Source organism: Mus caroli, unplaced genomic scaffold (assembly GCF_978045245.1).
Source record: "Mus caroli unplaced genomic scaffold, Mus_caroli_1 scaffold_19, whole genome shotgun sequence".
NCBI classification, from domain to species: Eukaryota; Metazoa; Chordata; class Mammalia; order Rodentia; family Muridae; genus Mus; species Mus caroli.
In genome coordinates, this window is record NW_028227274.1 from 72,545,856 (window position 1) to 72,561,485 (window position 15,630).

Sequence of the window (15,630 nt, forward strand, 5' to 3'; positions counted from 1 at the left end):
GTAAGTAAGGATGTGTGTGCAGAGAAACGCGGGACTTTTCTCTATCTCCTGGTCGAGCCCGACCTGGCTGGGTTCCTCCACCTGGGACACACCTGAGATGCAGCGGGGGGGTTTTTTGTTGCTCATCTGTCTACCATTACACCCGCACCCTTTCCCCGCAACTTCCAGCTATAATCACCACTTGGGACCTTGGTGTTTTTGTTTTTGATTCAATATTCCTCAAATGAGATCTGACTCCTTGCTATGAGCTGTGGGTGTGGGAGTATTTTGGGAAGGGCACTGGGCCAGGAGGCAGTTTCCCTGATCTGTACTGCCTATGGTTCAACAGTATGACGTTGAATTGGTCGTGTAACCCTAAGAGTCTATGGAAAGAGAATTGGGCTTTGAATGCTCTGTGTGATAACAGAACGTCCCTTATGCCGGCTAAATGAATAACTGGTGTTGAACAAAAGTGGCCCCTCCAGACTGGAAATAAGCCAGTTGCCTCCTAAGGTGGCCTGATAATGGTAGCCCATAAGAAAATAATTTGATGCATTTTGATAACAATCCAGGCACTCCTCATCCATGCATATGGGTTCCTTTATTTCTGCAGAAACTGATTTCTACAAGCCAGAAGCGGTACCATGTGTAATCAGAGTTATGGCAGGAACTCTACCGGATGTATAGCCCTATAGAATATATAGGAGTAAATTCAGGGGCCCTGGGAGTCTCCCCCTTCATTAAAAATGCCATTCACATTCTGCTTATTTCCGCCTAAATAAGCTGTTCAAGGGAGATAATAGGTGTGTTGGCTACATGAGGAAGACGAATACAGACTAATCAAGAATACAGTTATATTGCAGTCTGTAGTACACATGCCACACTTCAGTCAGCTTACAGACCTCCCTCTTCTTTAGGTCTAAGAACTATAGAATCTGGACCTGGAAAAAGGTAGTCTGGAAGCTGCTATGGGCTGTGAGGTCACAAGATGACTTCGTGAGGGACAGAAACAGAACACTTTAGGGCCATGTATCTTCATGCAGTGCTCAGGATCCAGGCCATTGCTGGTGACCATTATTTATGTTCATAACCAACATGGAACAGGAAAAAGACATACTGCCAAAGCCTAGGCAGGCCGACTGCACACTGTGTTCTCATAGCAAAAGTAGGAGGCAAAAGAAACCACCCATGGCTCTCCTCAGCTGTCGTGTCAAGTCACAGGACTTCCTTAGGAGAAAGCAATACAAATTGATGTGAGCAGCCACCAGCACGGTTCTTTTTTTCTCATTTGACAGATGAGAAACCCCAGACTTGGAGCTTAGATAACTTGTTCAGCACAGTGATGAATGAGTATAGGTCAGAGTCAAACGCAGATGAAGTCATTGTTCTTTAAAATAGGAACTTGCTATGCTGCAGTAGCAAAGTCTCTCTTTGATCTTCACAAATCGCAGCGTCTGTGTCCATGATTGTAGTTACCTGCCACACCTGGCTTTGACCTCTGGCTATGTGTTGAAATTGCTCGGAGTCACATATTGAAAAGGTAATATTCCGGATATATTGGATTAACAAAATATATGATCAAAATTAATTTCTTACTTTCACTTAACTAATGTAGTCACTAGAAAAACTTCAATAATGTATCTATGTTGTATTATATTTCTATTAGACTGTGTGAATTTTGGTCAGTAACAAGCCTGTTTCTAGTTTTACTGAGACTTACTGCTGAATAACCTCACCCTTTCTAGCTCTTTCTGAACACTGGCTGGCTGATCAACTCAACTGTCCCAGCTCAAACTCCTCTCCAACCTCCTCCTGAATTGCTCTGCTTAGCTACATACTAACTTTGGCAATATGCTCTAATTTTCTGATTCCTTCTCATTTTCTGGCTTGTTCCGTCTTCACCTGGGTCTAGCTTGTTCTCTCTCTGCAGCCTCTTTCTGTGAAACTCTCCCGGTAAAACAGCCTCCTCCTGCTCTCTCACTGGACTGCTCTCTTAAATAGCTTCCCTTTCGTCTTCTGCTCATGACAGTCGGGCGTATCCTATTCTGTCAAATCTTTCTCTGAGTTGTCACTTTGCCACTCGATTAAACACCACTTTCAAACTTAGGTGCTTCCTTCTACAGACTAACTTTACCTTCGTTGTTTGGAGTTAAAGGTGTGTACTAAGGGTGTGGCTTTATTCCAGCCAGAGGAATTAAAGATGGGTTCTAAGGGATGAGCCGCACCACATCTAGAAACACGATTTTCCAGTAAACAACACAATCTCAGGGTTCACAGTGTGACCATCTATCCTGTAACAGGGAGGTAGAGGCTCAGTTTAAGAGAGAGTTTGAAGCCAGCCTGAGCTACATGACATCATGTCTCTGTACCGCAAGCCTTACAGGGCTCCTAGGTCTGGCTACCACCAGTGCTGTTTCTCATCAATACTTACCCTTGTTCCTCTTTTTAGTCAGAGTGTACTCATATCTTAATTCCTCACCTCACAACTGGTGATAGTTGTGTCTAGCTGGCCTGTGTGCTTCGTGTTTTCAGCTCGCATGACTACCAGAACCCTGAGTTCTTCCTGTGTCTCCTGCCCAAATGACCCTGTTCTACTTCACGGTCACAGAATCTGCACTCATAAAATACCAGGAACCTTAGACAATAGTAGTTTAATTAAATGACTCTAGACTCAAAATGGTTTTGCTGTGGGTTGAGTCTCCTGATATACTTCCCACTCTCATCTTGGGTCTGCCTTCCATTTCATCCTGTTAGCTGCATCTAGGTGCCTCTTTGTGTACACCAAGCCCTGAAACCCTCCATCAGTTTATCTTTGAATGCTGCACCCCCCATCCCAAATGATTACTACAGATAAGCAATGGTTACCAGACACTGGGATATCTGGTAATTCTGACACCAATGTTCTAAATGTAATTCATCAGAATGAATCTACCTTGTGCCTTAAGGACTTGTTACTATGAATTAACACCAACATACCACAACTTAACCTAGGATGACTGGATAAAGCAGGAAGCTCAAGACTGTTGGTTTTGTGGTGGCGCCAGGATGCACAGACACTGAGTCATTAAGACCACCCAGAAACACTTGCCCACGCATCCATAGGGAGAGGCTAATAGTGTAAGGATGCTAGGAATCCAGAATGCTAGGAATCCAGAAATGATAAAGATACAGTCAATGAGATTTCATTTAGTGTGTTGATATATTTTCAAAATGTACATGCATACCCTTCCAGCTGTTTTGCCCAGGCCCTGCAGATCAGCAGAGACCACCAGGAGTTCAACTCATATATCAAAGCAAAGAGCCTTTATTCAAGCTGGAGTTCAGACCTCTCCAATCTCTCCTATGCAGTCGATGGTTGTGGAAGGCCCCGTGTCAGTAAAGCCTTGTCTATTTATTACAGTTTCAGCAGGGTAAGAGGCTTTCCAATTTGGCAGTTACATGATTGGTTGACATTTGAAGGTTACATCTTGGTGCATTTCTGTTGGCTAGTAATGATTTCAATTTGGGATGAACAATAGTGGCTTGCTTAAGCAATCTATTGTGAGACATCTGGAACATTAGGTACGTTCCCCCTAAGAGCTGACTGGCTGTTCCTAGTGGTAGAGTAGCTGTTTGCTAGAGGAGTTGTGGCAGTTGCTAGGTGTGTCATGGATCCTGGAACAAGTTGTGTGTGTGTGTGTGTTTTCCTTCTCGTAACTGAGTTCACACTAAGGACTAGCTTAACATAAGATGGAGTCTGAATGTTAGGCTGGGCCCTTCACAACTTTTATTTTTTGAGTGGCCATTGAGTGGCAAACAATACATTTAAAGAAACGGAAATTGTTGAGGTCTTGGAATCACCACACAAACCGCTCAGGCACCAATCTCAGTCAAACAAGGCTGGTTTATTGAATGCACATGCCAAGACTGGTTGATCAGGGAGGCAGCATAAACTCAGGAACTAGAATGTTCCTCAGGGCCAGTTTATAAAGGCAAAAACCAGGTACAGGAAGGACTGCCTGGAGGTCATCTCTGACCTAAGCCTGCTAGACAGAATAGTTCTAACTGATGTTTATTCTGATGGATCCTAAGTGGATTTTATGGTTGTGGAATTTCTTAAGATTAATAAACCTCAGAACCTACAAAACATAATGGAGTATGTGGTCAGCATGACCCTGCTCTGAATCAAGCAAGTTAGTTTTCTGCATCAATAACAATATAAAACTGAGATGCCAAATCTTTTAAATTCAGACTCCATTTTAGAGACCCTGATCTAAATTTGAATTTAGGTAAACTAACAGGCTGGTACCTAGCATTAGTTTCCAAGTCTCCCCCCTCCCCCACCCCAAAACTGGAGCCTAGCTCCAGTCTCTAGGCTAATCCCCAACAAGACCAGCATCTCCAGGTTGCACCCTGAACAAACCTGTACCCCCAGGTTACAAGCTGATCTCTTGTAACCACCAATGCAGAGGGGAGCAGAAATTAAGTTTATGATATGACTCCCAGCACCAGCCAATTATGTTAAAGGCCACAGTAGCTCTCCAATTAGATGTACTCCCTGCTTGCTGCTTGCTATAAAGCCTTGTCCTGATAGACATTCGGGGCTCCCCCCCCCACCACCAAAACCATCCTTCGAGAGGGCATATGTTGGGGGTGGGGGCGAGCTAGCTCAAATAGAATAAAGACTCTGCTGTGAGTTACATCAGATTGACTCCCATCTTGTTTTGGGGGATCACTAACATTTACCTGGCAGTACAAAATGACTGGCAAACATGGAACAAAATGGCTACAGCTATACTGGGAGAGCAGGCTTCAACAGGTCTGTGAAGGGCCCAGCTTAACATTATAAATTCAATTTTGCTTTCAGATTCCATGTTGTGATTAACTTGCCCCCTGAGTGAATTCAGCTACTGGAAAACCCCCAACTTTTTCTAAGAACCATGTTGCCCTGGCAACCATCATAATTCCCCTGAGCAAATAGCCACTCTACCCCTAGCAACAACCTATCAGTACCTAATGTCTTGAAGTAGATTGATTAAGCTAGTGACCATTGTTCATACCAAGCCAAAATCATTACTAGCCAATAGAAGTGTGCCAAGAAAATGTCAACCAATCATATAACTGCCAAGTTGGAAAGTCCCTCAGCCGGGTACAGCAACCATGATAAATGGGCAAGGCTTGTACCAGCACAGCACCTTCCACATTTTCCACTGTGCTGGAGAGCTGGGAAGGTCCAAGCCCAAGCTTGAATAAAGACTCTCTGCTTTTGCATCTGAGTTGGACTCCTAGTGGTCCCTGGTGGTCTGTGGGAACCTAGTGATCTGGACATAACAGGCTGTCTTTTTGAAACACTTTGGTCATGGCACTCGTGTCTCTGGTTGATCAAATCATTTCTAGAACCCTGCCTTTCAAGTTTGTTTGCTTATTTATAGTAGCTCTTTGAGTGTTTCCAGTTTCTTTCCTGTTTTGCTTGTATTCACTGTTATAGGATATTTGATCACACTGTGAAACCCAGGATTGTGTTATTTATCAGAAAAAAAAAAAAAAACCCAAACCTGTTTCTAGTTGTGGTCTGGTTCACTTTAGCACACACTTTTAATCCCTCTGGCTGGAATAAAGATACACCCTTACTATATACCTTTACTCCCAAACAGCAAAGGTAAAGTTAGTTGTTTTTTTTTTTTTTAAACCACCCATGTTTGAAAGTAATTTCTTTTTCTTCTCTCTCTCTCTCTCTCTCTCTCTCTCTCTCTCTCTCTCTCTCTCTCTCTTTCTTTCTCTCTTTTTGGACAGGGTTTCTCTGTATACCCCTAGCTGTCCTGGAACTCACTTTGTAGACAAGGCTGGCCTCGAAATCAGAAATCTACCTGCCTCTGCCTCCCAAGTGCTGGGACTAAAGGCATGTGCCACCACCACCACCCAGCTCTGAAAGTGATTTCTAATGGAGTAGCAGACAAAGTGGTGAATCAGAGAAAGATTTGACAGAATAGGATCTGTCCAGCTCTCATAAGAAGAGAGCGGAAGGGGAAGCTAGTTAAGAGAGAGCAGTACAGATAAAGGGAGGCAGTTTCACTGAGATAGATGTAGATACGGGTTACAAGGAGAGAACAAGCTAGACACATGTAAAGACGAGCCAGAGAATGAGAAGCCAAAAGATTAGCACAGATGGCCAAATTTAGTATGGGGCCAAGCAAAGCAATTCAGTCAGGGGATGGGAAAGAAGTCAGATTGAATCAGCCAGCCTGGAGAGCAGTTTGAACCAGAACAGCTAAGTTGAACCAGCCAGCCAGAAAGAACAAGAAAGGGTGAGTGTGGGCCGGGCGTGGTGGTGCACGCCTTTAATCCCAGCACTAGGGAGGCAGAGGCAGGCGGATTTCTGAGTTCGAGGCCAGCCTGATCTACAAAGTGAGTTCCAGGACAGCTAGGGCTATACAGAGAAACCCTGTCTTGAAAAAGAAAGAAAGAAAGAAAGAAAGAAAGAAAGAAAGAAAGAAAGAAAGAAAGAAAGAGAAAGAGAGAGAGAGAAAGGGTGAGTGTAACTTTAATGTTTTCAAACCTTATTTGTAATGATAATTCTTAAATGCTTTAACCTTCCTTGTAGCTCACCACCCACCAGAGGTAGTAGGAAAGAAAGGATATGGGGTAACTGGACCTGTTTAAAAGGTTCTTTGGATCAGCTCCTATCTGTGTTGTCTGGAAATCAGCAGTTCAGTTCACAGGTTAGTAGGCAGCAGGCAGCTCAATTTACTCACAAACACCTCACAAATACACCAGCAGTCCAGTTAGATAGAGTTGGATCAACAAAGTTGCAAAACCCACAAAACATTGTACAGCTAGCTGTACCAGCAAGCCAAGCTCAGTCTCCATCACTTCATCTCTTCTTCACTCTGTCAAGTCCTATTTATTCTTACCCCAGCATGTTTCTCGCCACAGCATGGGTCTTGCCTCAGCATATGTATCCAATCAGCCCAAGTCCTTGGAAGCATCAACAAACTGCAGTAATCTACCAGAAGTTTCTTTGTGTGTGATTCTCTCTATGGAGTCCTGATAAATGCAGCTCAACTATGCAATGTAAGGTGGACTAATATATGCATGCCATTAACAAAGAATCTTTCATCACATGTCCTTTCACGTGTTTGCTTTAGCGGAACATCCTCTCCTGTGTCTACTTCAGTGAAATGCCCCTTCATGAGTCTGCCTTAGCCTTTCACCTGTATCCACGTTAACAAAATGCTCCTTCATGTATTTGCCCCAGCAAAACACCATCCAACCAACTTTCCAAAGAATCCGTAAGTTTCCACTTTAAGTGAACTTATTCAGCAGTGTAAGTCTTAGAGGCTGAAAACATTCTAGGCATAGATAAAATTGTATGAAGGCTAGAAGCTTCCATGTCTAGGCCTAGATTAGCAGACGGAGGCAGCAAACCTTGGAGATGACAGTTACCTCTGGCAAATAGACGTTATATTAACAATTTACCCCAACTCTTTCCAATATCCACTCCTTATTCCATACCCAACTTGTATCCTTTTTCTTTTGTAGCCATGATAGACCAATTTGTGCCACCCCAAGATTCTTGGATGTGTAATCTACCTATGAGTGTGGTCAGCTTACCAGGGGATATACTCTTAGAGAAAACCCTCTTTCTCTCCCAACAGCTAATTGTTGCCCTTTTTTTTCTGCTGATAGTGATGGGATTGTGTGACAACCTTCCCTCTCCAGGCTGGAATTTGGTCTGTCTTGGTCATGCACAGGCTGTGTGCATGGAGTTGCAATCACCCTTAGCTCATGTGTGCAGCTGTCCTCCCGTGCCTAGATGTTTTCTTGTCATCTACTACCTCTTTCTGTTCTCTGACCTTGGAAGTAGGGGCAGGGCTCAGGATACAGTATATGTTTTCTTTTGGGTTGAGCATTCTGTAGTCTCTTATTCTTCCTATGATATAACTTGCCATGTTATACCCAGGCCACCCCTACTCCAACTGGCTGGCCCTTGTGGCCATGTCCTCACAATCCACATACCTCGTGGTGTCTTCCACTTATTTTTTTCCCTCTCCCTTCTCCTCCTTACATGGTCTCTGCCTCAGACTCCAAGACCTGAAACTGAAACCCTGCCCACTTCTCTTTTGCCCAGATACAGGCTGTAGGCACAAGAACTTTGGCCAGTTGTTGTGGGTGTCTATGTTAATCACCATTTAACAATAGAAAGAAAATAGAAGCTTCTGATGAAATTTGAGTGATGTATTGGCCTGGTGGATGTAGAAAGGGATGCAAAAAAGGTGTTCAAATTTTAACTTTAATAATTATATCTAGTTTTAGCCAAAGGACTTTAAAAAAAGGTGATCTATAACTCAAGATTTGACTTATTTTCTTTTATGATGGTGCAAAATGGAAAAGTAACTTTTATTTCCCTGATGTAATTGTCATCTCAGAGGCTTAATAAACTCACCTGTAAGACCCCCTTTCGGGGACCCCCACTGTAGTCTCGGGAGAGAGAGAGCACCCAAAGAAACACGAGAATCCTTCTTGCTGTAAACACATGAGGCAGTTTAATGACGGAGCTCTGGGTCGAAAAGTATCTCGCACAGGAGAGAGTGGATTTGACCCCGAGGCTCGAAAGCTAGGGGTTTTTATGGGGTAAAAGGCTTAGGGGTGGGAGTGGGAAATTTAGCATAGTGACACACTATTGGCTTATTCAAACATCAGCAGAAAAATTACATGTATGTGCAGATCAAGGTGTCATCAGCAAAAGAAAGAGTACATGCAGGAGTTCTGTGAGTTGGATGTTTATCAATGCTAGCAGAGTATCTGATCAATTTGACTCAGTTCAGATAGCCCTGTTATGTCCTCACATTCCTCTTTATCTTTATGGTCAAGCTGTTCCCAGGAATGCCTTTACTACGAGGCATGCCCGGGTTTGTTTTTCTTTATTCTCAGCCCCAGGCAGCCTCTAGGCTCACAACCAACCAGCAATTTCTGAGTACTTTATATGACTTACAGGTCTTGAAATTTCACCTTTCTTTCACACCCTTTCTAGTTCTTTTTAAACTCTGGCCGGCTAGTTCAGCTCAGCTGTTCTGGCTCAAACTCCTCTCCAAACTGACTGATTCAATATGGTTCTGCTTGGCCTTAAGCTAACTCTGGCAATTTGTTTTAATCTTCTGGCTCATTCTTATTGTCTGGCTTCAACTGCCTCTGCTGACCTACACTGAACTGCAACTCTACTGCACTGCAGTCACTGCACTGACACCCAGCTGACCGACTCTCTCACTGAACTGCTCTTAAAGAGCTTTCCTGTGCTGTTTTCATCAGAGTTGGGCATATTCTATTTCCGACTCATTATGTCAGATCTTTCTCTGATTCATCACTTTGACTACCCCTCCATTAGAAGTCATTTTTCAAACATCCTTGCTTCTTTCTAGAAACTAATTTTACCTTAAAGGTATGTACTAAGTATGTGTCTGTATTCTAGCTAGGGGGATTAAAGGTGTGTAAATGTTTGTATTCCAGCTGGAACACACAGGCCTAGATCTTTGTATATGATCTCTTGCCAGAGCAGCTAGTTTGCTTGATTAATATTCCTCTACAGCAAAAATGGTATTAGTTCATAGGTTGTACTTTAAAAATGGGAATTTGAGTCGGCCAGGGGTGGCACATGCCATCCTGGTCTACAGAGTGAGTTCCAGGACAACCAGAGCTATACAGAGAAACCCTGTCTTGAAAAACCTAAATAAATAAATAAATAAATAAATAAATAAATACAACAAAACAAGCAAACAAACAAAACCCCAGGAATTTGGAGTTTTTCCTAGACTAGTGATACACAGAAAGGTTACTCTCAAGGTCTTGGGCAGGACATTGAAATGAAGTTTAGGACTGGAAAGATGGCTCAGTGGTTAAGAGCACTGACTGCTTTTCCAAAGGTCCTGAGTTCAATTCCAAGCAACCACATGGTGGCTTACAACCATCTGTAATGGGATCCTATGCCCTCTTCTGGTGTGTCTGAAGATAGCTACAATGTACTCATATAAATAAAATAAATAAATCTTTAAAAAAAGAAGGAAAGAAATGAAGTTTATGCCAGGCTCAGGAGAGATCATGAATAACATGGCTGAATAACAGATACTCTACAGTATGTCTTATGTTTGGTAGATTATGTGTATTAAACACATTTTTACTAACATTATCTCTTGTTAATGCTAGGTTAATCCCGTCAAAACCCAAACACTTTCTGTACTTGAGACTGAGTTGATAAATATCAAACTCAGAGACTCAAACAAGTTAGTCCTCATTTTCTTATGTTGGATTTGGCTCTAACTGCAGAGTATGTATGTGCATGCATGTGTGTGTGTGAGTGTGTGTATGTATGTGTGTGTGTATGGGTTTGTGTGTACATATATATATGTGCATATGTAGAATCCAAAATAAATTCAAGACCACTCAGCTCCTTCCCCCCTCTGAAGAGACTTTCCAAACTAGCGGTCAAAATGACTAAGTCTACAGCTGCCAAAACAAGATGATCTGTTCTCAGAAAAATAACCAAAACAAGATTAGCAGTTCCCAGAAAAATCCCCCTAATCGCCCCACACTGAATTCTGAGAAAAACCACAAACTGCCCTGACCTTGTCACTAGAATTCCCCCATGATGTTAATAGCTGTGATGTTAATAGCTGACTCATAAGTTCAAAATGTACTGCTGCTTTGCTGACCAATCATAATAACCAACCATAAAAGCAGGCAAAGTGAGCCACTAGGCCAAAGGTAGTCACACTATGCAAACCAGCCAATGCCTGAAAAGATTACATGCTACACCAATGAGAAGAAGCCAGTTAGCCCTGTTGCCTAAATCTGCCCCTTAAAAGGTATAAAAATTGTGTTCTTTGTTTGTTCTGGGTCTCTCCTCTTCCCTGCGTGCTGAGGGGAGTCCCCAGGGCATTGGATCCATAAAAAACCTCTTGCGGTTTGCAGTGATGGTGGTTTCTGTGGTCTTTGTGAGTGAGGATCTTTTGGTGGACTTCAACACATATATGTATATATGTATAAATGTGTATATGTGTATGTGTGTATGTGTGTATATGTGTATGTGTGTATGTGTGTATGTGTGTATGTGTGTATGTATGTATGTATGTATATATGTATATATGTATATATGTATATATGTATATATGTATGTATGTATGTATATATGTATGTATGTATATATGTATACACACATATAATATTTTCTATAGATGGTCAGACTCTTAATTTTTACTTATTGTAAATGACAGCTGTTCTTTATTTTCAGAGAGCCAAGCCTCCCAAAGCTCAGAGAGCTGAGCAACATCTAAAAAGAATCCAGCGCAGCTACCACAAGTACCACACTACTTTGACTTCCATCAAGTCAAATGAGGAGAACCGCCTGAAATGTGACTGGATCCAGCGCAATAACCGCAAGACCTTTGACAGTCTTGTGCAAACGAGAGTCCAGGATGCCATGCAAGGCTTTATCATCAATACTGAAGAGAGACGCAATAAGTAAGGCTCACACACCTGGTGGTGCAGAAATTGAAGCTCTCACTTTGTGTTCCCATTGATTACTGAGCATCAACCTCAGGGCCTTTCCTATGTTATGCAAGGTCTCTAACATTTTCCTATGTCATGAGCTCACAAAACCACAATGGTTAATGTTGTGCATTCAAAAACAAACAAACAAACAAAACCCTAAGTCAAATAAAGGTCGTGGCTCAGTTTTTCATATTCTTATTATATGGAGAACCACAGTGATTTTTTAAAACACTTTTTTATCTTTTTTATCGGAGGGAGGGAGTATCATTGTACATGTGGAGATCAGAGGACAATTTTTGGGAGTTGTTTCTCCCTTTCTACTATGTGGTTCCTAGGATCAAACTTAGGACATTAGACTGTTTTTCTATTCTTTCAGAGTGGGTTCTGGGGAATGAAATCTGTGACCGCAAGGAAAGTTGTTTTGTTTTGTTTTGTTTTGTTTTGTTTTGTTTTGTTTTGTTCTGTTCTGTTCTGTTCTGTTCTTTCCAGATAGGGTTTCTCTGTGTAGCCTTGGCTGTCCTGGAACTCACTCTGTAGACAAGGATGGCCTTGAACTCAAAAATCTGCCTGGCTCTGTCTTCCAAGTGCTGGGTCTAAAGGCATGTGCCACCACTGCCTGGCAAGGGAAGCTCTTTACTGACTTGTTTCTTCAACCTCATAGTGAGTGGCCTTTCATTTCTTAAAACATGATTAAACACTAATTCAGAAACTCAGTAGACCAAAACTCAGTTTGAATGATAATTTTGATTAATTAATCACCTAATTGTTTTTGTTTTTGTTTGTTTCAGGCTACGTGAACTTTTGGCATCAGAAGAAAACGAGTATTTTTCTGAAATGCAATTGAAAGGAGAAACCATTGAAGAGAAAAAAGACAAAATGAGAGAGAGAACCAAGTTATTAAGAGAGAAGAAGGAAAAGGAGAGGCAGGAGTTTGTAGCTGAAAAGTTAGACCAGCAGTTCAGGTAATGATCTGGAAGAGGACACAAGCAGCAGATGAACCTGGGCTTGTGATGTAGAATATGACGGAGAGAACAACAAAACAGCCGTGGTTAGTCCAGGAAGGGAAGCAGACACATGGTTCCTTTCAGTAATGGCAGTCATTAGGAGAAAGAGCCTCAAGACCATGACGGATATTCTTCAGGTGGGAGGGACAACATTAGACAGAAAATGGTACAGTGTGGAGGAGTACAAATGGGGCCCTATAGGGGAGGGGGGAGAGGAAGGAGAGGGGGTGGGGGAGAGGAAGGAGAGGGGGAGAGAAAGGAGGGGGAGGGGAAGGAAAGGGAGAAGAGAGAAGGGGACGAGAAAGGAGAGGGCGAGGAGAGAGAGAAGGGGGAGAGGAAGGGGATGGAGGAGGGGAGAGGAAGGAGAGGGAGGAGGGGGATAGGAAGGAGAGGGAGGCAGAAAGGAGGAGGAGAGGAAGAAGAGGGAGAAGAGAGAGAGGAGGGGGAGAAGGAGAGGGAGAGAGAAAGGAGGGGAGAGGAAGGAGAGGGAGAAGAGAGAGAGGAGGGGAAGAGGAAGGAGAGGGAGACAGCCCCCATGACCTGGGAACACCTGGGATAGGTGGGAGTTGGGCACAGAGGAAGCCCCCAGAGCAACCTCATGGACAGAGGAAACATGAGACTTCCCTAACTTTTGGGAGGCTGGTGGATGCTTCACATTAGTGATTTAGTTCAACAAAAGGCACAGAAGAGCCAGGATAAACTAGGCACACAGATTGGCCTTGAATTCTCTGTGCACAGGCGGCAGTTGTGGGGGGCACAGCTTGGTCTCTTCAGGCTGTGGAATCTGGCCTCTTTAAGGGTGATCACTGTCTTAAATGGACAATCCTGCGTTCTAGCTGGTATATTAAAAAAATGATGTAGGAATGCTAACTCACAGTAAACTATAGCCCTCGAAGGTGTACTCAGGAACCACACTTTAAATCTTGGTAATCACATCATAGGTCACTTAAATGTACAGCGGCTCAGTTTGTCTTAAAATTCTGTTTTAGCACTCTGTGCTTGCCTCCCAAGCATGAAAGTGTCAAGTGCCAAATAAGCTATTACTTATCCACTTCAGCACTGCTGTTGGAGACAAGTTCTTTGAACTTGTCCCAGGAAGTGTTTAGTAAAATTGGTCTGTCCCCCTGCTGCTGCCTTCTTGCCATCTGCCAAGTATGTGGTAGGTCCCAGTTTGTCGTCTAGTTATTGCTGGTCCCAGGGTCTTTTCTGATCACCTGGACTTCTGATCCACTTCCTGGCACAGACTACAAAGACCCATCACTTTCAGATCCTTGGACTCTGATGGAGATGGACATTGAGGATTTGCTGTCATGGGGTTAAAAGCTCTGTGCTGCTCTTACAGAAGCCCCAAGTTCTGTTTGTAGCACACAGATCCAGCACCTTACAACCATCTGTAAGACCAGCTTCAGAGGATCTGATATCCTCTTCTAGATTCCATTGGTACATGTGCACATACCCACATGTAGACAGACAAACAGACACACACACACACACTTAAAGAAAATAATAATAATAAAAAACCCCAAACCTTTAAAATTGTTATTATATCCTCAGGTTTGTTTCCTCATTTTGCTTTCTTTTTGTTATTCAACTCCTTCAATGTAGTGATTGTCACTTGATATGAATATCAGTTTCATATGTCTTTTAATTTTAAGATTTCAATCCTCAGAAGAGATTTGAAAAGTTCAGTATTTCCTGGAAGTGTTTAAAATAGAGTCTTTTTTTTGTTGGGAACAACCTTGTTTGAACATTAACTGCCTTAAGTACTTGCTGGCACAAAGTCTTGGCCTCTGTGGGAAAGTACTAGCCCAGCTGAGTACAAATAGACATAGATCCTGAAGTCAGCGGAGAACAAATAGCTATAAATCTTGTGGATAGGTGCCTAATAACCCATTCTGTTCTGATCTTCCTGCTGAACTGTTTACCCAGTCAATATCCTGTTCCTGGGAACAGGTGCATTACCCAGAGACAAAGCGACCCCATTTCACCCCCCTTCCTGCTCCTATGAGTATATAACGTGTGTGGAATAAATAAAAATTTGTCAGCTTGATCAGACCTCCTGACTTGCTGTCCATTCTTTGAGTTTCTTGTCCCCCATTCTCTCCATAGGTGATTCCCCGTCCATGTCCTGCAGGTCGGGACACTTTTTAATTCATTAATAAATGAGTTTGCTATTTTATAATTTTATATTTTCGAACATTTTGCCTGCATGGATGTAAGGGCACCACATGTGTGCCTAGTGCCCAGGAAGGCCTTGGAACTGGAGTTACAGACACCTATGAGCTGCTATGTGGGGGCTGGGATCAAAGTAGGGTCCGCTATGGGAGCTGCTTTTAACTGATGAGCCAACTCTCCAGCCCAAATGGATAATTTTCAAGAGAAGGTCTGACATTGTAATCTAGGCTAGCTTGAAACTCACTCTGTAGCCCAGGCTGGCCCTGAATTCAAGATATTCTTCCTTCAACCTCCCAAGTACTGGGACTGCCACCGTTCCTGGCTTCAATAAATGTTGAGATTTATGTCAAACTCTCAGATAGAAGAGTAGCTCACTTGACTCAAGAGAAATGAAATAAGGTTCCCAAGTCACTGAGTCTGAGTGGGCCAAGGGCATGTCTTGTTGAGCGGCAGTTAGGAATATGTGGCCATGTAAGTTCTCACTTTACGTGCAGAACGCACAGGAAATATGAGAGTTCATTTTCATGACATTGACAATTCAAGGAGGTCAGAAATTCAAAGGCCAGCGGGTATGAGAAACCAGCAAAATCAGAACAAGATGTGGCCCTGAGAACCACGAAATGGTTACCACTGACAACGGGTCTATAGATTTCCCACTAACAATACACACTGCCCCGATCCCTCCTAGCAGGGGGCAGTAGGAAAGAAAGGTGCTGCCCAGCACGGGTCACAGGTTGGGGCACAGCTGGTCAGAGTGGATTCAGACCCAGGAACCCAGAGGGAACAGGTTTCTGGGTAGGTGTTTTAAAGACGAGTCAACTGGCTGCGATGAGTTAATTCTGTTTTGTTCGTTTCTTTCATTTTCCTTTTGAGACAGGCTTTCTTTATGTAGCACTGGCTGTCCCAGAACATGTAGACCAGGCTGGCCTCAAACTCAAAGAACTCTGCCTGC

The 15,630-nt window shown here is 43.0% G+C and overlaps 1 protein-coding gene across 4 annotated transcripts in view; it reads left to right on the forward strand.

Moving 5' to 3' along the window:
* Cfap53 (cilia and flagella associated protein 53) overlaps window positions 1-15,630 on the forward strand; it is a 73,348-nt gene that overhangs the window by 135 nt on the left and 57,583 nt on the right. For 2 of the 4 annotated variants that reach the window (XM_021150573.2, XM_085833517.1), the window contains exons 2-3: window positions 11,240-11,469; window positions 12,288-12,461. In XM_021150573.2, coding sequence (XP_021006232.1) covers window positions 11,240-11,469; window positions 12,288-12,461 — 404 coding nt within the window. Of the gene's footprint in view, window positions 1-1,451; window positions 1,520-6,891; window positions 7,030-11,239; window positions 11,470-12,287; window positions 12,462-15,630 lie in introns of those variants that run through there. The other 2 variants (XM_085833519.1, XM_085833518.1) reach the window with 2 other exon arrangements.